Genomic DNA, 27,148 nt, shown 5'->3' on the forward strand with positions numbered 1-27,148 from the left:
TCCAGTTTTCCCCCTTCTTTCACGCCTATTTCCTCTCATACTTTCACTCTCCTCCTGTTTTATTTAGAATTTCTTCATTTTCCAACAGAGTGGTGGGTCAACGTGGGATGCCGAGGCAAAAAAACACACATACACACACACACACACACACGCACACACACACTCAGCTTGAACTTGTGTCACGAAGCAGCGTTGCATCATCCTAATAAATGTGTCTTCGGACAATTAAACACCTGCGTCCTGGTGGTTTCCTTTGTAATCTAGACGTCGTATTTCTGCTAGCTTGCGATTGTCATGACAAAAGATAATCACTATGATTAGTCAACGTCGGCTGTAAAACAGAACACTCTCCCTCTGCTGTGTTTCAGCCTGTTTGGGGTTTTTGGGTCAGAAAATGGCTGCTGTTAAAACCTTCCTTCACAAAATAAGAACAGTTGTGCACAAATTAAAAAGGCTTCTGTACGACAGTGTTTCCTGTGGAACTGATCTGTTGGTGTGGTGGTGTGGTTTGGGGGGGGGGGGGGGGGGGGGGGGGGGGGCTAAATCTGATACATATCTGATATTTTGCAACGTGACTTCAGTCATAATGGCCAAGTCGCATTTATCCGACCTTTACGTCATTGAAATGCGACAACTGTCACAATTCAGTTTGCGCATGCGGGTCATTTCAGGGTCGCATTCAGTTCATGCGCAAAACTGATAGAAGTCACATTAAATGTGCAATATGAGCGAACACGAAAAAATCGGATTTCACCAAAAAGTCCGAATTGTGCATGAAGACCTGCTGTCTGAACGTAGTGAAGTTAGATAACTATGTTGTAATATATTATGTTCATTAAATTGTACAGTTGTGATTGTTACAAGATAAAAAAAAATCAACAAAAAAAAAACCTTAGAGAAAAAACAAAGAAAAAGGAATGTTAGATTTATTGCTGCATTTCTATAGATACTAATATTAATGTATCAAATGGAATGTATCTAAAGTATGAATTATCTTTTTTTCTGTTTATGTAAAAATGCAAATGAAATGATTTAATTTTTTACTTAAATTTTACTCATAAATGTTGAGTTTGAGAATTTTGAGTGTTTTTTTTTACCATCATTACACCTCTTTTGAAAGTTGTGCCTCTGATTTTTTTATTGTTTTTCCATGAGATTAGACTCTTCACAGCAGGTTGAACCATGTTGTGCAGATCATTGAAGATCTACTGATAATGTAAATATCATTTATCTTCTATGCTACCTTGCTTATGCTAATTCCACATCTCTAATCCACATGCTTTATGCGTTATCCATGTAACGCCTTCTTACATAGTTTTTACTGCACCAGTTGGAGAACCAACACCATCTATTGTTGGACTGATGTTGAATATTTACACCAGCAAATGGTGTGAAACATGCTCAAAAGACTGTTGTTTTTCTTTTGTAGGATAGGCCTGAGGAAAGTCTTCATCATATCAGTATCCAAGCATTTTTCTAGATAGAGTGGTCAGAAAGTTAGTTCACCAGTTATCCTTTGGTACAGATATGAAGTTCAGCCCCCGCATTTTCTACTTTGGTCTTTGGCTTGTACAGACGAGCTGGGTTTCCATTACAGTTTTCCACAAAATAAAAGCGATAATTCTACAATTTCAGCAAAGTTCTTGTCAGTGTTTCCACTGAAGAGTGTTTGTCTTCTAATGCATGATTCTAGTAAAGTCCCGTCCCGCATCATGTCGTAATCTTCGTAAAATACTGTATAGTTCTCTTAAAACACTCATTTAAAGGTGCAGGAGACTTTCGTGACTAATTTTTCATCAAATCTGTCAAACCTCAGTCATATCCTCAGTATCACAAATCTGTACATCTTTCTGTCATTACTCTCCTGAATCTTTTGCATTACGGTGAATAATTTCCAAGTGCCATCCACCATAAACAGTTCATGTGTTTACAAACGAGCTGGGAGGTCACACGGGCATCATCGGAATTTTGTCGCGACATGCATTGTGGGAAGCGAAGGCTCATGCACCCACCTTACAGCGGCAGCTGGAACAGACACGATCGGAAACAGCAGGAACTCCCTTCCTTCTATGCATATTCCTCCAGCCGTTTCCACGTGTTTTATTCATCTATATAATACCATATGGTCACACTGCCGCTGTCAGGTGGCTGTGCGAACCTCTGTTTCCCACAATGCACGTTGCGACAAAATTCCGAAGATGCCCAAGTGACCTTCCGGGTCAGTTTGTAAACACACGTTTTTTTTTTATGGTGGATGGCACTTTGAAATTGTTCACCGTAATGCAAGAAATTCAGCTGAGTAATCACAGACAGACGTACAGATTTGTGATACTGAGGGTATGACTGAGGTTTGACAGATTTAATGAAAAATTGGTCACGAAAGTCTCCAGCACCTTTAATAAGAAAGATGGACACCCTGAGTTTGATCCAAACCTCCACAGTGTTGCCACTGTAGTGTCAGTTCATCTACTGCTATTGCAGTGACTCTTAAACTGAAGAAGGGAACATAGAATCGTTCCAAGGCAAAGTCTTTATTTATGGCAGCGGCCACGCAGAATGGATTTATGGGAAAAAATAACATCAGGAATTCACCAATTAGTTGTGGATCCAGAATTTCCAAATGACCCGGGCAATGTTTAATGAACTGTGTGATGTTACTGAACTTCTTGTGGCACTAGACTTGTTCTGCCCTCGTGAAGCAGTTCCTCCGCTAAAGCCAGTGTCTATTGCCCTGAATAAACTAAGGCCCCATTTCCACTGCGTGGTATCAGCTCGACTTGACTCGACTTGGCTCGGCCTTTTTTGGGTTTCCATTACGAAAAAGGACCTGGAATCTGGTACCCGGTACTACTTTTTTGGTACCACCTCCGCCGAGGTTCCAAGACTGGGGACCAGATACTAAAACGTGGCGTGTAAACACTGCAGACCACTGATTGGTCAGACAGTTTTCTCTGTGACCCGCCGTTTTACAAAAAACAGATGCAGAAGTTGACAGTAAGTATAGCGGTACATTAATCCACATGATAACAGCCCAAAACCACACCATGGTTGGTCGAGGAGGTTCAGTCTTTGGTGGCCGATGTAAAAATTCAGACGAGACAACACGCAACGAGCGAGTTTATCAGCGACTCTCTGAGCAGACGACACGGAAATAATGCGCCACATCCAGGTACTGTAAAGTCGGTAGTATCTTGTAATGGAAACGGTCTCCAGGAATGCCGAGCCGAGTTGAGCTGGTTCCATGTAGTGGAAACGCGGCATAAAACCACTTGTTCTGAGTACAGGGTCATAGGGGAGACATTTGGCCTGAGCAAAACCACCGTGCACAGATGGGTGAAAATGCACCTACATGTTTTTCCATTACACTTTTGCGTTATACTTCTGAATCGAAACATCTCAAAAACCACCTTGTGAGATTGTAAAAACTTTTTTTCTTCCATGACAGTTTTTGCAACATTTCAGTGTTTCTATTACCAGTTTTCTATTGCACAATTTACATTTTGCGCATTTCTAAGGGTAATGGAAACCCAGCTACTGATGCATTGGAAACACAAATCTTGGACCCACAGTTCAAGTCTGCGATAAAAGGTCAAAGACTTGACAGATGTGTGTCCAGTAAATCTGCATCCAGGCACATATAATGTACAGTTGTGGAAAAAATTATTAGACCACCCCTTGTTTTCTTCAATTTCTTGTTCATTTTAATGCCTGGTACAACTAAAGGTACATTTGTTTGGACAAATATAATGAAAACAACAAAAATAGCTCATAGTAGTTTAATTTCAGAGCTGATATCTATCCATTTTCCATGTTTTCTTGATAAAAACCAAAATCACTACAGTTTTTACATCAATATCTATGTCATTGTACTGACAAAAACAGTGCTTTTAGGCATTCCATGTTTTCTTTTCTGTCTTTTTTAGTCACATGATACACACAGGAGTTAGTACTTGATAACATAACCATTGTTTTTGATGATGTTTGATGGTCTAATAATTTTTTCCGTCCCTGTATAAGTGCAGAAATATGCATCGGCAGTTTGGCAAGATCATGTTGGGTATTAATAACACTATAATCATGGTAATCATCAGACCTGAAAACACTATAACTGTATCTTCATCTGTGATTTGGAAATGAAATGATGACAGTCAAGATTCCCATAATCACACACTGTTTGTAGTTATTATTGAACACCACTAATAAGAGTTAATAATACGTTTCATAATGAGGCGGTCCCATGATTATTTTGCTGGTAAATAGGAGTCGATATGTAGATACACCTCTCCAAACTATTGCGTAGTCTGTACTTAGATGCAGATTTCAACCCTAAGTTCAGATCTGCATGTTTGTGTTTCCAATGTTACATGTACAAGCCAAAGATTTACTAATAATGAAAATGTTTGCATAACCTTATTACAAATGTGGGTTTTTGCTTCATATTCACCACCTTCACTCCACCTTCCATAAAAAGCACCATCTATATTTACTTAAGCAGATACTTGAGAGCCTTCCACTGGATAATTACTGCATTGATTAGTATGTTTGAGTTGGAAACAAGTTTTTTTTTTTTAATTTTTTTATCCTAACTGATATAGTAGTTTCTTGAACAACCATCAGCTTGTAGAAGCTTAAAGGTTGGACTGTGTTTCAATGGAAAAAGGTCGTGTGGTCTGATGAGTCCAGACCGACCCTGTTCTAGATGTTCACAAAAGTTCAGGTTAAAGTTGAAGGTTTTTATATGAGAAACAGAGAAAGCGTGACTTTTTCAGCAAAGATACGTAAAAACATGCATCTACATCCACTGTCACTGATCCAACTCCATGGGTTTTACTGGTGAATCAATGTTGTAGAAGATGACGGTGTTTCCATGGTAACAACGGAGCCTCTGAACGTCCAAATGGGTCATATCTGATGACCATGAAAAGATGACTAACTGTAATTTACCTGCATTATTTCAACGTATCGATAGGTTTAGTGGTTCAGAAGTTATTAAATATTTTAGATCAGTAGATGCTTTTGGTTTTGAAGTCTTTGAGGGTTAAAGAACATATTTAATTTGCTTCCATTTGCTAAAGATAGTAAAGTTTGACTCAAAGTGCACAATTTTTACAGTAAGCGTAAAGATGAAAAATTCTGCAGAATTACAGATGACACTAAGATCAGTTTGTTTGTTTATTTTTACTTTTACTTTAAATTCTCTTTATTATTATGAGAAAATAGGCGTTTATATTTCAGCGAAACAAAGTAATTAGGGATAAGGGTTGATATTTCCTATTATCAGCCTGTATTGTTGTTTAACTGAACATAAAAGCATGCGAACTCCATGGGTTTTACTGGTGAATTAATGTTGTAGAAGATGACGGTGTTTCCACGGTAACTACAGAGCCTCTGAATGTCCAAATGGGTCATATCTGATGACCACGAAAAGACGACAAACTGTATTTTATCTGCATTATTTCAACGTATTGATAGGAGTAGCGGATCAGAAGTTATTAAACACTTTAGATCATCCAAATGGGTCATATCTGATGACCATGAAAAGATGTTTTTCTCTATATTTAACCTTAATAAATTTATCACCATTTATCATAATAATATCCTCTGTATTTTGCATTTTTAGGTGAAAATCAGGTATTTTCCTATATTTAATTCACTGATCATGTAGATATTCATAAAAGCTCAGATTAAAGTTGAGGGTTAATATATAAGAAATGGAGAAAACTGAAGAAAAAGTGACTTTTACAGCAAAATATTTCACCAACTGATCATAAAACAAGCATCTGCAACCATTGTCATTGATCCGACTCCATGGGTTTTACTGGTGAATCAATGTTGTAGAAGATGACGGTGTTTCCATGGTAACAATGGAGCCTCTGAACGTCCAAATGGGTCATATCTGATGACCATGAGAAGATGAAGAACTGAATTTTACCTGAATTATTTACATGTATTGATAGGTTTAGTGGTTCATAAGTTATTAAACATTTTTGATCAGTAAATGATTTTGGTTTTTTATAAGTCTTTGAGGGTTGAAGAATATTTTTCACTTGCTTCCATTTGCTACAGATAGTAAAGTTGACCCAAAGTGCACAATTTTTACAGTAAGCGTAAAGATGAAAAATTCTGCAGAATTACAGATAACACTAAGATCAGTTTATTTATTTATTTTTTAACTTTATAAATGTTTGCGTTTTACATATCCTACAGTAAGACAAAAGCCCATTAAACAAACTAGCATATAAAAAAACAACAAAAGAGTACTTTATTTCCAAAGATAAACATTAACACAAATAAGCGTTAAAAAAAAAAAGTTCATCACACAAAGTAAAATACACACAAATACAAACAATGATGCTATTCGTGTCACAGTTAAATGTCCACCAAACTATGCCAATCACAAAAGAGTGGGTGCTTATTAGGGGTCATCTAAAGTTTTAGCTGCTCCGAGATGGGCTTCCATATACTGTAACGTTTATGTGGGTTTCCAGACATCTCATATCTCAAGCTGCTAATGTAGAATATTCCGATAAATTCTCTCAGCCAAACTTCAGAAGATCAGTTTTTTTCTCAGTATAAATTCTCTTCATTATCATGAGAAAATAGGCGTTTGTGTTTCGGGATAAGGGTTGATATTTCCTATTATTAGTAGTGATGTTCCGGTCTGGATTTTTGTGCTTCCAATCCAATCCGATTTTTTTTAGGATTACTTTTGCCGATACCAATCTGATACCGATCCGATACTGACTTTTTACAATGAAATTCTCATTTAAATTTGGAGTCATTATTTATAGGTTATTATACTATTATTTTACTTGAGATCCCATTTGGGCTGAATGTGGAACCTGAACTAAAACAACTATGACACCTTTGACTCGTAATAACTTTAGTATAATTTTTGCACTTTCCAAATTCATACTGTGGGACAAATTAAAACCTTTGGCGGGCCGGTTTTGGCCCATGAGCCATATGTTTGTAACTGCTGTAGTGCATCTATGGACAGGTCCGTCCAGGGATTATATGGGGGTATGTTTTGAGCCTCCCACTGTTGTGCAGCTCATTTTCCTTTTCCCTACCTTCAGAAATGTAATTTGAGGGAGCAGAATATTTGTTCACCCCCCCCCCCCCCCGCAGAACAGGTCCCGATCTCATGACTAAATCTGATCCGATTTTTGTATCGGGGCATTCCTAATCATCAGCCAGCATTGTTGTTTAACTGAGTATAAAAGCAAGCAAACTCCATGGGTTTTACTGATGAATCAATGTTGTAGAAGATGACGGTGTTTCCACAGTAACTATTGTAACCTCTGAACGTTCAAATGGGTCATATCTAATGACCACGAAAAGACGAGAAACTGTATTTTATCTGCATTATTTCAACGTATCGATAGGTTTAGTGGTCCAGAAGTTATGAAACATTTTAGATCAGTAGATGTTTTCAGTTGCCGGTGGCTGTTTGGGTCTTTACGGGTTAAAATAAAAGGGTTTGAGATGAAACTTTGGGTGTGAATTTTCTTATTTGACCTTTACTGTTCATTTCTAGAGGAAATGACCTGATTGTGAGATTCCAGCAGTGGGCCTGTCTCTGAAGAACTTCTCATTGCAGTTATATTTGGATAGATGACTTCCATTATTTCCCCCCTGATCCTCCTTTGGCCTTTCAGACTCTCCTGATCTTCTCATTTTACTTGAATTCATTTTGCTTCCTCCTGTTTCCTCCTCCCTTATTTCCTTATTTATACGCTGTCTGTCTGCCCTCTTCTTCCTCTTCATCCTCTCATTTTTCCACTTTTCCTCCCCTCATTCCCCTCCATCTCTTATCCATCCCTCTTTCTTTCCCTCCTCCTCCTTCATTTCTCCTCTGCTCCTCTGGTTTGTCTCTCACTCTCCAAATCTTTTTCTGTTTGTGTGTTTTCCGATAGGACGGCCATACATGGACATGGAGTAGGACCGCCTGACGCCTCCTCGCTCTCCAAAAACGAAAGCCGGTGTCTCTCCGTCGCTCGTCTCCAACTTTGACCAGAAGGGAGAAAGAGAAACAGAGAGAGAGAGAGAGTGGAGGGGGGGAAAGACAGTAAAACACAGAGACAGATAAAGGAAAATTAGAGAGGGTAAAACAGCAAGCAGAAGCAGAAAGAGGAAAGGGGAGAGAGAGGGAGGTCGGCGAGCTGCAGATCCATAATCTCCACAGCAGAGAAACACTTAGAGGGAGGGAGGCAACACGGGCAATTCTGTCTATCTTGCAACTTCAGGGACCATCATCACAATTTAATAAGAATTTGAAAGGCTGCGGCTCTGCAACAAATCTGTCTTCAGAGGGAGAGAGGGTGGGCGAGCCAGCTAGACAGAAACAGAGAGAGAGAGAGAGAGAGAGAGGAAGCAGTAAGTAAGGTGGAGGCCAGACACTAATGTTTTAACGCTTTCAGATCTGGATTTATATTTTTGTTTTCTAAATCCCAGCTGCAATAAACTGCCAATATCACAGAATAACTTTATTATTATTATTATTATTATTATTATTATTATTATTATTATTTGGGGTCTTTTGCGGAGATTTCAGGAGAAAATGTTTTGCCCTCAAGAGAGTCTGTGTGTGGAAATGGAGCGTCTTGTTATTTAAGAGGAAAAAGTGAAAGAAAAGTTCCTAATCTGCAGACGGAGGAGGCATTACCCAGAGTTTCTGGGTTGCAAAAGTGTGTGTCGCCCTGAGGAGTGTCCTGCAGGTGGAGGATTTGTGCCGGGCATCAACAGGAAGCTAGTAAATTAAAAGTGGGACAGGCACACCTGTCGGATGCATCGGTTTTCCTGTTGCTTTATGGCATCTTTTTCATGGCTTGACACCTGACTGCCATCTGACCCCTCCCTCCTCCTCCTCCCCCGTCCTCCCCCTCCAGCCTCAACATGTCCACCCACCTCCTCTCTCGCTACCCCGACTGTTCGAGGAAATCAGGGCAAGGAAAGTGAGAGCGAGGTTTTAGTCTGTGCTGCCTCCGTAAAGGCGCCCACGTTTCTTACCTCCTCCCCGACCTCCGAGGACAGAACTTCTCTTCTCACAGGTTGGACGCGCTGATGCAAGATGGCGGCCGGCGTGGCGACGTGGCTGCCGTTCGCGCGGGCAGCGGCGGTGGGTTGGCTGCCATTGGCCAAGAAGACGATGCCCAAACCTCCAGTGGACAACTCGTCCAGATCAGATGAGATCCTGTATGTGAACGTCAGCGGGGTCAGATTTCAGGTAGGACATCTACTGGGCATGCTCCAGAATGTGGTAGCTTAGTGGGTGGAGCTAAGCATGTCCAGGCTGGTTTGGTTTATTTTCTCTTGCTATTGAACCCCTCACCACTGCTGTTGGTTCAGACTCATCCGTTGTAGGAACAGATGAGCATAAGATATCTCCTTATGCAGACGACCTGTTACTATTTTTAACAAACCCTGCAAACTCATTTCCCCCTTTTATTCAACATTTCAACAAACACAGTATAGTACCAGGTCATAAAATACATTTTATAGTTTTACAATTTCCCCAATCAATATAGAAGAAAACCAATTTACAATCATCTCCATATCCTTTTTTTTTTTTTTTTTTCACTTTTTTTTGTTTTGGGGGGGGGGGGGGGGGGGGGGGTTGCACATTTTCTTTATTTCAGTTTGACATGGGCTTTATCACATGAGAACACCTAAAACATTTTTTCCCATTAATACACTTCTTACACCTGCACAAATACAAAAAAACATTCACACACAAGGTAAGAAAGGAAAAAAAAAAAATAGAGGATCTTTGTATCCTTTAAGTGATATGCGGGTAGTTATACTGTATATTAGTAGTATAATATTGGTAGTAAAATATTTAGGTATTACTGTTGATGACTTGTAGCACCACGTTATCTAATAATACTGCAATATGTAATAATATATTATGTAATAATGTCACATTTGGTAATAACATGACACATTTTGTAATAAAATTCTTGAACGCATTTTGTAAAAACTTAATACATATTTCAACAGTTATTACAAAATGCAAGTTTTTAAGAAAATGAAATAACTTGGTGCATTATGTTAATAAACCATCGAAAAACCATTGAAATTAATGCATTAATTGGAAAAACTATCATACCAGCAGAACAACACTAAGCATCCCAGCTGAATTAGAATTCATTTAAAAAAATACTTGGATGTTTCATTGGTCAAACCTAAATCAAATGCAACTGTATTCATTATAACAGAGAATGTGTTTGCAAGATAGAGACAAAGCTGCACTAATTAAGTGTAACTGACAAAATGCGGCGAAGTTTATTACAAAATGTGTTCAAGAATTTTATTGCAAAATGCGGCATTATTACATAATGAGGTGAAAAGGTATTACATTATTACATAATCTAGTGCTACATATTGAACCAAGCAACAATGGAATTTCAACACTAGATGGACTTACCTGTGTCATTAACTGGTAGAATCAGCTAATCAGAGTTCAAATGAACAGATAGATAGATAGATAGATAGATAGATAGATAGATACATAGATAGATAGGTAGATAGATAGAAGGGATGCAAATTATCAGTTAATTCATTAATCGTTAGTTGGTTGCCCTTATCAATCGATTAACGATTAATTGATAAGCGGCGGTTTTCCTGAGAACCTGAATTCTTTTTCAAGATGGTCTATACTCGCGCACGCACAGTACAGCGGGGGGATGCGTGCGTGTTGGTTGGTAATCACGCGCGTGCGTCCATCACTTGCCGTCCTACTTCCAATTCTGTGGCGGTACGGTGCAGTCCGTGCCCCTGCAGAAGTGAAAGTCAAACTTTTCACTGACTGTAGACTACACCAACCTCCAGGGAAAACGCTCCGATACCGACCCCACATTTGTGCGTGTATTTATTCGGGGGTGTACCACTCCCACAAACAGACAGGCCGGTCTGTGTTTGGTCCACCATGTCCATACAGACATTCTAACTCATCAACGCCATGATCCGGTTCAATGACCGGCTATCCCAGCTGCAGCGTCACAACAAACCGGCAGCCTTCGGACAGGTGTGGACGGGCGGAAAAGGGCAATTAACCAACAATTAATAATTTAATCGAGCAAATTCTTATCGACAATTAATCGTTAGTCGATTAATTGTTTACATCCCTAATAGATAGATAGATAGATAGATGAACATATTACCTAAATTCTAAATTAATTTATGAATTCCATTGATTCCCATTGAAAATTGTCATGTATTTCATTACAGACCATAACTAAGCTATCACTACTTTTTTATGGCCTAAGAAAGTTCAGTGGGTTGAGCTTATTGCATTTCAGGCTCCCTATTATAAAGGTGGGCTTCCAAATTTTATATGCCCGAAATAATGGGTACAGCTGCTTCTGTTTTGTTTTTTTTGTTTGTTTGTTTGTTTTTTCATCAAAACTAACATTTTACTCAAAGCCCCCATAAAAAAAACAAAAAACAAAACAAAACAAAACAAAAAAACTGTCAGATGCTATATGCGTGAATTTTTTCATGTTTCCTTTGAAAAAATAATCTATGGAGGTCAAAGCTAAATTTACTTTCATTAGTTAACGACTCAAAAAACCCCATAAAATTGTAGGCTTTTGCCATCAGTCGATTACTGGAAAGATTTGTAGTTGTTGAGGGGGAAGGATATAAAATTTTGACCGAGTGTTCTACGATATTAAAAATTAGCATAAACCCCCAGGTACAGGATGATTCATCAAAACTGAAGGAAAGTGTCCAAATATCACTTAACATTGAACTCAGTGTTACTCTATATAACATTCTGGCAGCTCTATATGTGGTTTTTATTTTTTAAGCTGTTATATTCCCCCAAAGTCATTAAAAGCAGTTGATATTAGCGACTGGCCTCGACCGAGCCAAGTTCTGCTGATACAATTTATAAAACATCCCACTGGTGCAGATTAATGGGCCAAAGTATTTAATTGGACTGTCGCAATTTTTTACCGCTGAGAAAAGTCATGATGATGAGTTACTTATAAAGACATAGTTTAGATTGAATGAATGTATCAGATCAATTAAAAATCAGTCAGATGGTTTAATCATTTTTTTTTTTCCCTGTGTATTGTTTATTTCCAGGGAGGTATTTACATAAGCCTTTTATGGCTTCTATCCTCTCCTGCACAATGGTGTTATGTTGCATGAAAACTGTTTGTTAAATTTTTCTCTTGCTATTTATGATGTGCAAATAAATAAAATGACTAAAAAAATCTATGGTGGCCAGTGGAAATAAGAGATCAGTTCAATTTGAAAATCAGTTAAAATAGTTACTGTGTGACATAAAACCATGTACTTTAACACCAAATTAGTTCAAACTGTGGGACTTCAGTTTTAGGTCGACCGGCAAATGATTCCAAGACACCACTACAGTTCAACCATACGATGAATATATAAACAAAAGTACAAAGTGCACCTTTTTGGGTCTTTTTTTGCTTTTGTGATTGGTGGTGTCAGCTCTTTACAGATGTATGATTACACTGGTCTACAACAAATTTATTGTTTAAGTTTTTTGAGCTGATTTAGGATCATTTTGGTGTGCTGAATCCAAAAATCACATTAATTTTGCTCAATCAGGTCAACTTTCTGAACTATGCTACATATTGGCTTTTTAACATTTTTGCTTACATTTATGGGCATTTTCACATCATATGATACAAAATTCTTTCATATTTCTTGCAATAAACGACTTCTGAAGATTTTACTTTTGCCAATTTATGATTAATGGTTTTTTTAATATTACAGGTGAATGAAATGGCTTCGACTAGAAGATCTTGCAAAAATAAGCCTGACGTATTCTGCTACATCTGCGGTGAATACACCATTGTACCTAACAGGAATTAAGTCACAAGTTTCATGAAGTGTGCTTACCAATCTTATTTTGGTATTAATTATTATATTTTGTGAGAAGATCAAATTTTTCAAAATCAAATTAGCAAAAAAACCTGACCTGATTGAGAAAAACAGATGTCATTTTTGGATTTAGCGGTGCAAAATGGTCCTAATTCAGTTGAAAAAACCTAGACAACTTGCAAAAAACATTTTTTTGTAACCCAGTGTAATCTGTCCAGACGAAGAAAATACAGGTTTTCTACTTCATTTCACATTCCCATGCATGCTCATAAAGACATATTTTCAGTTTACAATTATTTCCCCATCCACAATAATTATCCCCCCCCCCAAAAAAAAAAAAAAAAAAGGGAAGGCAAGGGGTATTGTTTGCTTCTTTGTTTGTTAACACTCTAGCTGCAAAACTATTGGTTGAATTCATACTAAACTGGGTTTATAGATTGCCAGTAACCAAGAATAGATCTCATTACATTTTGGGAAAAGTAGATCAAAGTTCACATTTTTTATGAATTTAAAAACAAAATTGTTTCCCCATTTACTTATAATGGGTGGACTTTCAAATGGCTATAGCAGCAAAACTATTGGTTGAATTCATACCAAACTGGGTTTATAGATTGCCAGTGACCCAGAATAGATGTGGTTACATTTTAGGAAAAGTAGGTCAAAGTTTAAATATTTTATGAATTTTTTAAAAATCATTTGCTTATAATGGGCGAAATTTCACATCTATAAAAATATCATTTTTGGTTCAATTAACTCCAAACTTGGCACATATACAGAGACAGTTGTTATGCCTGTATCAGCACATGCATAGACATGATGACATCAGCTATATCAAAACCAAAATAAACTACAATACATGTGAGGGGCGGGGGTTTGTTGTGCCTGGAACCACTTGTTTAGTTATTTTTCTCCACGTTTGAGCATCACGTCCACGTTAATTAAAGTTTTAGGTCGCAAAAATGGAGATTAGAAGTCACAAAATAAACACATAAAGAAGGATATTTTGACCAAAGTTTCTGAATGTCATTTATGTCACAGTCGTTTCAGATCAAGTACAAATAGTTTTTAAAGTTTCCATTTGAATTTGATCAAATTTAATACAGAGACTGAGGTGAGAATTTTGAACTAAACACCTTCTTTTTTTCAGTTTTCTCCTCTATGTCCAAGTCAAAAGACTAATGGACAAATTTACTAAGGCAGGGATTCCCAAAGTGGAGTACGCATACCCCCAGGGGGTACTTTACATTTTTTTGGACAAATACATTAAATAAGTCATGATGTACTGAATACAAAATAAATAATGAGAATTAATGCTGAAATATAAAACACAATAAATACATTCATATAACAGTTTTATTGTCAATCATCTTGTTTGTTTTGGTAACATTTTAACAACATTTCTATTTTATATTATTCAAAATGAGTTTATTTGAGCAGATAAGTAATGATTTTTTGTTGGTGAAAGGTTCATTTATTAATTAATGACCAGTTTATTTATTTTCTCATCAATGAAGAGGGCACTTTTCAGTTTACATTTTGCACACAAAATTTACTTGTGTGTTATTTTTTATGTATTACACTTAAATATATGTTGTTTGTTTACAAAGTTTTGAAAATATAAAGATACACCTTTGGCACAGGAACAAATTTGCCAATTTTTTTCAATCAGAAATGCTGAAGTGAGACTTGGGGGTAATGGGATAAAAAAAGTATGAGAACCACTGGTCTAAGGCATTGCAAATTAGCAAGACTGCAATCTGGACCTCTTTAAGGGAAATGGTCGATCTTAGTGGCTAATCTAATAACAGTACACAAAATTATAAACACAGACACAGTCAGTTCAGTATTGACCTGATTGAGTCCAGTTACACATGTCACATTGAAATGTTCGTAACATCGTAATTTATTTCATGTTCAGTTAAGTTCATTATTTTTTGTGAAAACTCCAAAAAACACCTACAGTTAGCATAAAAACATAGTTTTTCAAAATTTTGCCTTTTCCTTCAACTTTCTCAGGCTTTTCTTCAAACACAAGGAAGCATTGAAGGATTGTTTTACAGTTTATAAAGTTTCCATCTAAATTTGATTCAGTTCCATAGACAGACTGAAATGAGAATATGGAACTAAACACCCTCCGTCTGCAGCTTTCTCCTCTATGTACAAATCAAAAGAAAATGCCAATGCAAATGAGCAAGACTGCAATCTGGAGTAACTGTTGAAGAGAGTAGTACATTTTAGCAGGTAATATAGCAGTATACAAAATTATAAACAATCAGTTCATTCAGTAATGACCTGATCATGTAGTGTCTGATTGCACATGTCCGACTATCACTAGAAATCATTCCATCTTCAGTGAAATTCATCGTTTTTTGTTTTTTTTTGAAAACTTCAAAAAACCACCTACAGTTAGCATAAAAACATTATAGTGTTTCTAAATTTTGACTTTTCCTTCAACTTTCTCAGACTTTTCTTCAAACCCAATGAAGCACTTAAGGATTGTTTCAATGCAAATTAGCAAGACTGCAATCTGGAGTAACTATTAAAGGGAAATGGTCAATTTTACTGGTCAATTTTTTCAGGTAATCTAACAATACACAAAATTATAAACACAGACACAGTCAGTTCAGTATTGACCTGACTGAATCCAATTACATGTGTCAGATTGAAATGTTTGCAACATCATAATTTATTTCATGTTCAGTTAAGTTCATTATATTTTCTGAAAACGGCAAAAACACCTACAGTTAGCATAAAACATTATCGTTTTACAAAATTTTGCCTTTTCCTTCAACTTTCTCAGGCTTTGCTTCAAACACAATGAAGTATTAAAGGATTGTTTCACGGTTTATAAGGTTTCCATCTAAATTTGATTCAGTTCCATAGACAGACTGAGATGAGAATATGGAACTAAACACCCTCCGTCTGCAGCTTTCTCCTCTATGTACAAATCAAAAGAAAATGCCAATGCAAATGAGCAAGACTGCAATCTGGAGTAACTGTTGAAGAGAGTAGTACATTTTAGCAGGTAATATAGCGGTATACAACATTATTAACAATCACTTAACTTCGGTAATGACCTGATCATGTAGTGTCTGATTGCACATGCCCGACTATCATCAGAAATCATTCCATCTTCAGTGAAGGTCATCGGGTTTTTTTTTTTTTTTTTTTTGAAAACTTCAAAAAACCACCTACAGTTAGCATAAAAACATGATCATTTTTCTAAATTTTGCCTTTTCCTTCAACTTTCTCAGGCTTTTCTTCAAACACAATGAAGCACTTAAGGATTGTTTCAATGCAAATTAGCAAGACTGCAATCTGGAGTAACTATTGAAGGGAGTAGTAAGCATTAATGAGTTTGACATCCCTGCAGTAAACGAACAGAACAAGGTTTACAGGAGAGAGGGTCCTGTTGCTAGGCAGAATTCATAGAAACCGTCCAATCAGAGCAGGATACAGTGAGTTAAAATGCCGACTCAGCAGCTGAAAACCAGTCTGAGATAAAAAGGAGGGTTTTAATTGTAAATTAGGCAAAGATACCAAAGTACAGTCCCAGAATAAAAAATACGGAGCTGGAGACACTTTAATTAACAGATAAGCCAATCGGATGTCAGTCGCTGTATTCATGGACGGTTCGTCAACATCGTGCTCTGCAATAAAACCAACGGGCAGGACTACATTTACTTGAACAGATTCTTTCTCATGTGCTCCAGCTCTGCTTTTACTTTTACCTCTGGACGATGTAAATACTGTGCTTCTAATCAGCGTTTTGATGTGCATTGGGGCAGAAATAATAACAAAATGACTCTGTAACTAAAATAGTTTTTGGTAGCTTTCAGGAATCAAAGTAGTTTCTGCTGCGGTGGCACAACAAGAAGAAAGTTCTTTGTCCTAATTCTTTAACAACAAAATGCAGCAGCTATAGTGAGAGTGAAAATAGAAACATACAGTAATGCCTGCTTTTATTATAGCAGAACAATAACTTCTAAGCATAAAATAACTTCACTGTTAGCATCAATTATTGACAGTCAGGGCTCTTACACAACATTTCAGAAACGCCTGCGACTCAAATGGAGCGTTTATGTTTTCACTATAGTGTGGAGAGCTGAGTGCTCCATATGATTCACCATGTAATGTATTTAGACTTGGCCCTTTTCTCTGACCTAGTCTGCTTCTGTATTTAACACCCTGCTGAGGGAGGAGGGGAAAGAGGGGAAATGTGGAAAATGAAACGAAAACTGGATTTACTTTCAGTTATTTCAGTTTCAGCTGAAATGAAAGAAATGAAGAAATGAAATGAACAAAAAGAAGCAGAGGAAAGAAATCTGAGGGGAAAAAAAGGCAGAATATGGAACTAAACGCCTTCCTTCTGCAGCTGTTTCTTCTCTGTCCAAACCAAAAAACTAAGATTTGCAAAGGCAATGCACATCAGAGAAAAACAAAAAAAAACGCTGATAGAAGTCACTAATTTTAGCAGGTAATCTATTAATAATACACACAATTATAAACACAGACGCTAATGCTTATTTTAATCATATTGATAGTGTTTGTCTGATACATATTGTACAAATTGCTGTTCTAACTGTGTTTTAAAGAAGAAAGTTGGAGGGAAATGACAGAATATGAAACTAAACACCTTCCGTCTGCAGCTCTTTCCTCTGTGTCCAAACCAAAAAACTTACTAAGATTTACTAAGGTAATGCAACATCAGATTAAAAAAAAACCCAAAACAAGACACTGATAGAAGTGGCTAATTTGAACAGGTAATCTACGAATAATACACACAATTATAAACACAGGTGCTTATTTTACTTATATTGACAGTATTTTTCTTGTACAGATTGTTGTTATAATGTTGTTTTAATATGTATATTTAGGAAATTGAAATTGAATGAACAAGTAGAGGAAAGAAATCTGAGGGGAAAAAGGCAGAATATGAAACTAAACAACTTCCATCTGCAGCTCTTTCCTCTGTGTCCAAACCAAAAAATGTCTTAACATTTGCTAAGGCAATGCACATCAGATAAAAAAAACAAAAAACACTGATAGAAGTGACTAATTTGAACAGGTAATCTACAAATAATACAGGCAATTATAAACACAGATGCTTATTTTACTTATATTGATAATATTTGTCTTGTACATATTGACAAATTGCTGTTATCATTATGTTTTAAACAGAGAGTAAAATTGGGGAGGGGGGGGGGGGCGGACAGAATATGGAACTAAACACCTTCCTTCTGCAGCTTTTTCATCTCTGTCCAAACCAAAAAACTTACTAAGATTTACTAAGGCAAGGCACATTAGATTAAAAAAAAAAACACTGATAGAGGTGACTAATTTTAACAGGTAATCTGCTAACAATACACACAATTATAAACACAGATGCTTGTTTTACTCATATTGCTAGCATTTGTCTTGTACATATTGTACAAACTGCTGTTCTAATTGTGTTTTAATGTGTATATTTAGGAAATTGAACTGAAATGAACAAAAACAAGCAGAGGAAAGAAATCTGGAGGGAAATGACAGAATATGGAACTAAACACCTTCCGTCTGCAGCTTTTTCCTCTCTGTCCAAACCAAAAAACATACTTAGGTTTGCAAAAGCAATGCACATCAGAGAAAAAAAAGTACAGAAGTAACTAATTTTAACAGGTAATCCACTAACAATACACACAATTATAAACACAGATGCTTATTTTAACCAAATTGATAGTATTTGTCTTGTACATATTGTACAAACTGCTGTTCTAATTGTGTTTTAATATGTATATTTAGGAAAATTGAAATTAAATGAACAAGCAGAGGAAAGAAATCGGAGGGGAAAAAGGTAGAATATGAAACTAAACACCTTCCTTCTGCAGCTTTTTCCTTTTCGTCCAAACCAAAAAAACATACTAAGATTTACTAAGGTAATGCACATCAGATAAAAAAACAAAACAAAAACAAAACACACTGATAGAAGTGGCTAATTTTAACAGGTAATCTACTAATAATACACATAATTATAAACACAGATGCTTATTTTACTTATATTGATAATATTTGTCTTGTGTATATTGTACAAATTGCTGTTAAAATTGTGTTTTAATGTGTATTTTTAGGAAACTGAAATTAAATGAACAAGCAGAGGAAAGAAATCTGAGGAGAAAAGGCAGAATATGGAACTAAACACATTCCTTCTGGAGCTTTTTCTTCTGTGTCCAAACCAAAAAACATACTAAGATTTACAAAGGCAAAGCACATTTGATTAAAAAAAAAAAAAAAAACCCAAAACAAAACAAAAAACACACTGATAGAAGTGACTAATTTTAACATGTAATCTACGAACAATACACAAATTATAAACACAGATGCTTATTTTACGTATATTGATAGTATTTGTCTTGTACATATTCTACAAATTGCTGTTATAATTGTGTTTTAATATATTTGTTTAGGAAATTGAAATTAAATGAACAAACAGAGGAACGAAATCTGAGGGAAATGGCAGAAAATGGAACTAAACACCTTCCTTCTGCAGCTTTTTCCACTGTGTCCAAACCAAAAGACTACTAAGACTACGATTTACTAAGGCACTGCATATTAGATAACAAAAACAAACACTTATAGAAGTGACTAATTTTAACAGGTAATCTACTAACAGTACACACAATTATAAACACAGATGCTAATGCGTATTTTAATCATATTTGTCTTGTACATATTGTACATTGTTCTAATTGTGTTAAAAAAAACACTTATTTATTTGTTTTGTTATATTGATCACTTCTGTCCTGCTAGAGTTTCTTATACTAGCAGGGACCAACTATAACACAAATTCCTTCAGGATTAATAAGGTATTTTGGTTCTGGTTCTGATTCTGATAAGATGAGTCCACACCTTTCCTGTGCTAACTTAGCACTCTGCTCCTTTAATAATAAATCTCTACAGTTGATTATTTTTTATTGTCAAACACTGGTTTATGTTGGTCCTGAATATCTATATTATAAAAGCCAAGTAGCCTCTGTGTGTGTTTGTGTGTGTGTGTGTCTTGGGATTCACACAAAATCCGTACAGAGCTGCAGTTTGTCATACTTATGTCTTTTTGGTCACGGAACAGACTAGTGAAAACAGTAAGTTGATTGGACCAGTATTTTGGGAGATATTAGTCATTTTGGAACACAATAGCCTTACAATCATGTTGCTATGGCCAGAACGCTTTGGCGGTGACTACTGGACAAATGTGGTACAGCATGCACGAATACACAACAGCCAGGGCCAGATTAACACTTCATTGTACCCTGGGCAACAATATTTAAGGGCCCCATCATCACAACCCCAGGATCCCTATAATCTGGCAAAATACAGAATAACTTCCAGGAATACATGTAAATATACCCCATACTTCAATATCTAACTATCATCAAATGCATTTTGATGTACAAATGTGTAAATGCTCGTAGAACTACAAGTGCACCACTATAGCCTCTTGTCAAGGCCACTCACTTGCATATGATGATATGAAAACAAAACACATTAGCATCAGTATAATCTAAAATTGATCCACTACATTAGAAAGAGAGGGAAGTGTCCTCCATTTTCACAAAAAATAAATAAGAAACCATTTCCAAAGTATCCAGTATTTATTTAAGAACACTTTTTGCGGACAGTTTCATTTATAAGGAAAAGATAACCAGATATTTTAGTTATGCCCGAGCTACCCAGGGCCCTTCAGAGGTCGCGGGCCCCTGGGCAATTGCCCAGTTGCCCATATGGTTAATCCGGGCTTGACAACAGCATAAAAACTACCACATCTAGAATGGGTCAACGCACTAGTAAAGATTGCTAACTTGATGCTTGTATAGAAAAGTGAAGCCTAAATATCATGGTTATGGGAGCTGCCATGTTGCTTCTGTGAAATCCAAGGTGTAGGGAAGTAGAATGTAATTAAAGCTAATTGAGTTTGTTGCACCTTGAAGGTTCCAGAGTTTCGAAAGGGTTTAAAATGAGCAAAAACTGTTAATCCTACATATACTGTATCGTCTGAATGTTTGTGATTTAAAGTGAATTCCACTTTTGACGGAACAGTGGTTGACCAGACGCACTTCTTCTTCTCCAGACATGGAAAAACACTCTGGATCGTTATCCCGACACGCTGCTGGGTTCTTCAGAGAAGGAGTTTTTCTACAACGAGGACACGCAGGAGTACTTCTTCGACCGAGATCCCGAAATGTTCCGGCACATTCTCAACTTTTATCGCACCGGGAAGCTCCACTACCCGAGACACGAGTGCATCCAGGCCTTCGACGAGGAGCTGGCGTTCTACGGCATCGTACCGGAGATCATCGGAGACTGCTGCATGGAGGTAGAGCTCCAGTTACTGACAGTTACATAGAAGAAGGGTTTCCTAAAAGATGAGCTACAGGATGTCAGTCATATTAGATGTACAAATCTGTCTCTGCTTTGACAATTTGACAGTTTATTGACCTAAAATTAAAATGAAGATGTGAATTAGACACGTTTCCATGAACCGGTTTGGATACATAAACTAGATACTTGTACAGAATTGCGTTATTGCTTCCTAATACAATGGCGGGAGAGTTTTTAAAGGGGTCATATTTCTCTAAACCCACTTTTATTAGTCTGTGGTTCATTTATTTGTGTATTTGGACCCTAACAGTTCATAAAGTTTGAATTTGAGCCCTCCAGGTGCTGCAAAGTTATGTTTACATTCATTCTGGCAAAAGTCGAGTGGATTTCTACAACCATTTTTAATTCCCTCTTAATTTGTTACGTCTATAACTGGTTACGTCACGACATTTGCACATATAAGGTCAAGACTTCCGACGAACATTTCTCCGAGTACGACATAATTGTTTATCAGCAGTAGCAGTTGTAGTAAAAACTGAAAATATGTTCAAACTTGGAGCCGATTACCTAAAATGTTCAGTTGTTGGTTGAACAGGACAGAGCAGCACAGCCAACAACCTGGAGGAGGTGGGGCCTGAAGTGGCTCATTTATATTTAAAGGGCCAGCGCTCCAAACCACCTTTCTGGTGTCATTACTCAGAAATAAGGTTGAAGATGGACCTGTGGAGTTGAATGAATGAAGAATTCAGACCCAAGCAGAGCATTTACAGTTTATGTAGAGCACAGGGAAATGTTTGAAGATGCATAACTCCATTTAAAAAAGCAAAATATCACTCTTTTAAAGGATGACATTAAGAAATAATTTTCTTCCATATTTTCACACTTCATTTAAAGGAGTGATATTTTACTTTATTAAATGGAATTCTGCATTTTCCAACATTTCCCTGTGGTCTCCATAAACTGTAAATGCTCTGCTTGGGTCTGAATTCTTCATTCATTCAACTCCACAGGTCCATCTTCAACCCTATTTCTGAGTAATGACACCAGAAAGGTGGTTTGGAGCGCTGGCCCTTTAAATGCACATGACCCCGCTCCCTCCAGGTTGTTGGCTGTGCTTTCTGTCCCGTTCAGTCATTTGTGTTTGTTAACCTGTTTAACCGTGACCATATTTTCAGGGGAAAAACGCCTAAACATTCATACCCAAAGTAAATGAAGAATTCCTTCACAATAATAAGGTTCATATGGATGTTCTTGGTGTCTATGGACATTTACAGACCTCACAGAATCTATTCCCATTGTCTAAAATATTGTATGTATTACTATGCCTGAGTAAACTGTAACAAACTAAAAAGAAATTAGAATTTTTTATCCTCGCCTGCTTTTTTTTTTCGACTGGATTGACGATGATATGCATAAATTAATTGTTCGTGTCGGAGATTTTTAATAGCGTATATTTCACCCCACAAAGATTAAAAATCATGTTTGAACATTAAAGTTTGCACTAAAATACACTTTTGATGTACTTTTATTAACATTAGGGTCTAAACTTTGAGCAAAAGTTGAAAAAAACATCCATTGTCCTGATTTATATTTTTAGAGTAGATGAATATTAATATAATTTTTTCAGCCCGCGGGCGGGCTGATAGGGCTAAAGGGGTTTTAATACAACCAACAACTGAACATTTTAGGTAATCGGCTTGAAGTTTGGACATATTTTCAGTTTTTACTACAACTGCTGCTGCTGACAAACAATTATGTCGTACTTGGAGAAATGTTCGTTGGAAGTCTTGACCTTATATGTGCAAATGTTGTGACGTAACTAGTTATAAAACGTAACAAATCAGGAATTAAAACAGGTTATAGAAATCCACTTGACTGTTGCCAAAATGAATATAAAGATAGCTTTGCAGCACCTGGAGGGTTCAAATTCAAACTGTATGAACTATTAGGGTCCAAATACACAAATAAATGAACCAAAGGCTAATAAAAGTGGGTTTAGAGAAATATGAGCCCTTTAATATTCATGAAAATGCTGGAAACAGCTGACTAGTCATGTGACTTAAATGTTGGGTACGCTACAAATTTATCCCAAAAATATTTCCACTTTCTGATGCAGTCCTTCCTTAACTGATGATGATTTTCACACATGGATTAGCGCCCATGAAGTTCAGACTAACTTTGGGATGTGATGAAGACTTGATGCAGCGGTCTGATTCTCCATCATCAATAATCAAAAACTAATGGAAAGAAATATTATCAACCTTATTTAAGCTTTATGTGGCAAAAAATATGCTCCAGTAAGTGTCTCCTGTAATCAGAACCAAAGGTGGTGCAGTCAAATATTGCATGTGCGACTTTTTTTTTGTCCGGGCAGTGTATTTGAGTAATTGAATTTGTGCTGTAATGGCTGAAAACACACTTCAGTGATCCTATTTTCATGTATATAATGAAGATTTCCTCGGCACAAAACGTTCAATAACAAAAACTCAGTGAACAAACCCAACATAAACACGGATACCGTCATTTTAAAAATCAGTGTCAGTAATTTTGTTGTCGGTGCATTCCCTAGAAATAATTAACATGCTAATAGAAGAGAATGAGCTTTCGCCTCTCAGGATAATAAAATAATTGACATGTTATCATGAGATAATGAGTTTTTACAATAATTAACTTATCTCATGTAAATTAGCATTGTTATGTCAAGATAATGAAACAATTAACTTGTCATCTCCAGATAATGGCGTTAAAATGGGTTTAGTTCAATAACTGCTAGCGCGGCCATTCTCAGTTTCCCTAAAGCTGCGATTTTTTTTTTTTTTTAAGGACGTGAACTTGACTTTGACTCCGAGTTCAATAAAGGATCCAGGAGGACACATAAATCTGAGATGTTGTGCTTTCAGATGCGCGTATGAAACAATGCCTGCATCATCGGGGGTGTACTTATATAGCAGCCGTGACCTTTGACCTTTTTATTTCTTGCTAATGGTAGCTGGTAATGTTTTGTTCTATTGCTGCACTCGTTAAGGCTCTCAGGAGAAGAGCATCATCAGCTAAATGACTGAAGTGTAAAAGCATCAGCGGATCTGAGGGGGATTACTAACCAGCGCTGCTCTAACGGCGTTATCACACTCAGACTCATTAAGGCGACAGAGACGAGCCTTTGGAAAACGCACCGCAACCATTGCCATCTGATTGGGCTGTTTATTACCGCTGCTTTTTGGCAAGAGGCGAACCCCAGGTTTCTGTGAGTGTTTTTCTTTAACAAGTGATAAACAAGTCATTAGTTCCCTCCTCCCTCTGCCTCTTAAATGAGTCCACATCTTCAGAGGCTTTTATACGTTTAGATCCGCTGTTTTTTTTTAGCTGTTGTCCGGCGGCGGTGTCTTCATTAGCAATTTCTTCAAACATCTGACGAAATTATTGGTCGGAGTCATTTCAAATTTTATAAGTGGCTTCCTTGGGACAATGTCTACAGAGTTGCTTGCAATTTTTAGAAATTTAGATTCTTGGATTTTTTTTTTTACACATTTTTGAAATATCCATATTTTGATGATTTATAACATCTAAATGGTTACAGATATGAGTATAGTTACTATTGAGCACTGATAGGAAGTCATATATGGACTTTCATTTGGGTCCATGACCTTTGACCTTGAGTGACCTTGAAGGGTCAAACTCAAAGGTCACCAGTGTCTAAATTTCAACAATCTTCTCCAAAACTACTGGTCATCTGAATTTTTTATGTAGCTTCTTTGGGACAATATTAGAAATGTTTTTAATAGTTTTGAGAAATTTAGATTTTTTTTTTTTTTTTTTCAGATTTTTGGTGAATTTTTCAAATATTACAAATTTCCCTTTAATTATAATGGTCCGTATTTTAATGGTTTATAACATGTAAATGGTTACAGATATCAGTATAGTAACTATTGAGCACTGATAGGAAGTCATATATGGACTTTCATTTGGGTCCATGACCTTTGACCTTGAGTGACCTTGAAGGGTCAAACTCAAAGGTCACCAGTGTCTAAATTTCAACAATCTTCTCCAAAACTACTGGTCATCTGAATTTTTTTATGTAGCTTCTTTGGGACAATATTAGCAATGTTTTTAACAGTTTTGAGAAGTTTAGATTTTTTTTTTCAAATTTTTGGTGAATTTTTCAAATATTACAAATTTGCCTTTAATTATAATGGTCCATATTTTAATGGTTTATAACATGTAAATGGTTACAGATATCAGTATAGTTACTATTGAGCACTGATAGGAAGTCATATATGGACTTTCATTTAATATATATATATATATATATATATATATATATATATATATATATATATATATATATATATATAATTTAACCTTTATTTAACCAGATAAAATCCCATTGATACTGAGATCTCTTTTAACAAGAGTGACCTGGCCAAGAGGTCAAGCAGCACATGCCATACCATAGTGGAAAACAGATTCAAAGATCAGAGGTTACAATTAAGAAAAAAAATGACAGTAATGTAGAAATAACACAAAATAACAACAGTTTGACACATTTTAAAAAAAAAATCCAATGTAGTTTAGGTCACAAGCAATTTTTTAAACAGATAAACTGGATTTTATCCTCCAGTGAAAGTACCACCCACTTCTATTGGGAGATTGATCTTCTGCATCAGAACCACAGGACTCTAACATAGAACCGAACCTGACAACCTCACAAATTCAACTTGGTATTGATTCTTCATAGAACATACAGGGACACTGGGCCTATTTTTTAATGTCAGTAATGGAGAGCAAACATGGCAGTGTTTGTATCAGCTACAGAACAAGGAAAAGACTTGAATATTTGGAGGTTATTGAGCAGATTTGTTTCAGTTTAATTGAGTTTTAAGGCGGAAAACCTCATGACTTTATGTGACAGTAAATCCTCTGTTTGAGCCTCCTGGTGAACCAGTGACAGCATCTTTTTCCACAACCTGACAACCTCGCAAATTCAACTTGTTATCGATTCTTCATAGAACATACCAGTGAGATACAGGGACATTGGACCTATTTTTATTTTAATACGATCAGTAACCCGTTCCACAACTCATCAGTGACTAATTATTCCTCATTTCCTCGTTTCTGGCAGACGAAATGTGAATTGAACAGTGCGAGCTTATTTCTGAATTTCTTTCTTTCTCACTCACTCGACACTTCCTCCACAGTTTCTCACGAGAAATGGTCGGCAAGATTTTTATTTTCACCTCTCGAGTAAGTTCACAGATTCGTTTTTTTTCCCACTGCATTTCTAATTCAGATTTGTGCTGAGGGTTTGTTTTCTGTTGTCTGTGGAGAACGGAGGCCAGAGGACCGTTATCTCTGGTCTGTAACGGGATCATGGCAGGTTTTGGAGATCTGTAAAGAGATTGCAGACGTTGACAAGGGCGTTTCAGACACGTTTCAGCTGGTTAGGAGACCCTGGAAGTCCTTGAGTATGATACAATGATCCTGATGGAGTTTTACGTTTCAGCCAATTCTGATGAGTTTGCAGAGGTCGTTGAAGTCAGGTGGTCCTCAAGGACATGATATAGTGGATTCATTAGAAAAATGACTGCAATCAATGATTTTTCTTTCCTCTGTATTGCCTGATAATACCATATAATGTTGTTTGCTGAACAGATTCATAACACTGGTCTGCAAGTAAAATGCTTCCAGAATAAAAGTTGTGAATGTTTGAGTCACTGATACAGAAAAATTAAGTCAAAAATGCTGGTTTGGCTGAAGTTTCCCAGATACAGGCTGTTTCACAATATCAAGAACACAGATTACAGTCTTCAAACTCGGTGACTACAATCTTGGTAAGAAAAGTCCCAGAAAACGGACTTCCTAAGAACGCAAGTCTCTCTGTATTTGGAACGGCTGCGTACTTGTGAACTTTCCACCCTGGCTCTGCTGTATT

At 36.6% G+C, this 27,148-nt stretch overlaps 1 protein-coding gene across 1 annotated transcript in view; it reads left to right on the plus strand.

Annotated features, from left to right (window-relative positions):
* The first annotated feature begins 1,446 nt into the window (after window positions 1-1,446).
* The window catches only part of kcnd1 (potassium voltage-gated channel, Shal-related subfamily, member 1), a 192,862-nt gene continuing 167,160 nt past the window's right edge, over window positions 1,447-27,148 (plus strand). The window contains exons 1-4 of the mRNA XM_030139724.1: window positions 1,447-1,460; window positions 4,230-4,232; window positions 7,920-9,229; window positions 20,969-21,214. Of these exons, the coding sequence (XP_029995584.1) occupies window positions 9,074-9,229; window positions 20,969-21,214 (402 nt within the window). The 5' untranslated portion in view covers window positions 1,447-1,460; window positions 4,230-4,232; window positions 7,920-9,073. The remainder of the gene's footprint in view (window positions 1,461-4,229; window positions 4,233-7,919; window positions 9,230-20,968; window positions 21,215-27,148) is intronic.

Source organism: Sphaeramia orbicularis, chromosome 7 (genome assembly GCF_902148855.1).
Source record: "Sphaeramia orbicularis chromosome 7, fSphaOr1.1, whole genome shotgun sequence".
Lineage (NCBI taxonomy): Eukaryota > Metazoa > Chordata > Actinopteri > Kurtiformes > Apogonidae > Sphaeramia > Sphaeramia orbicularis.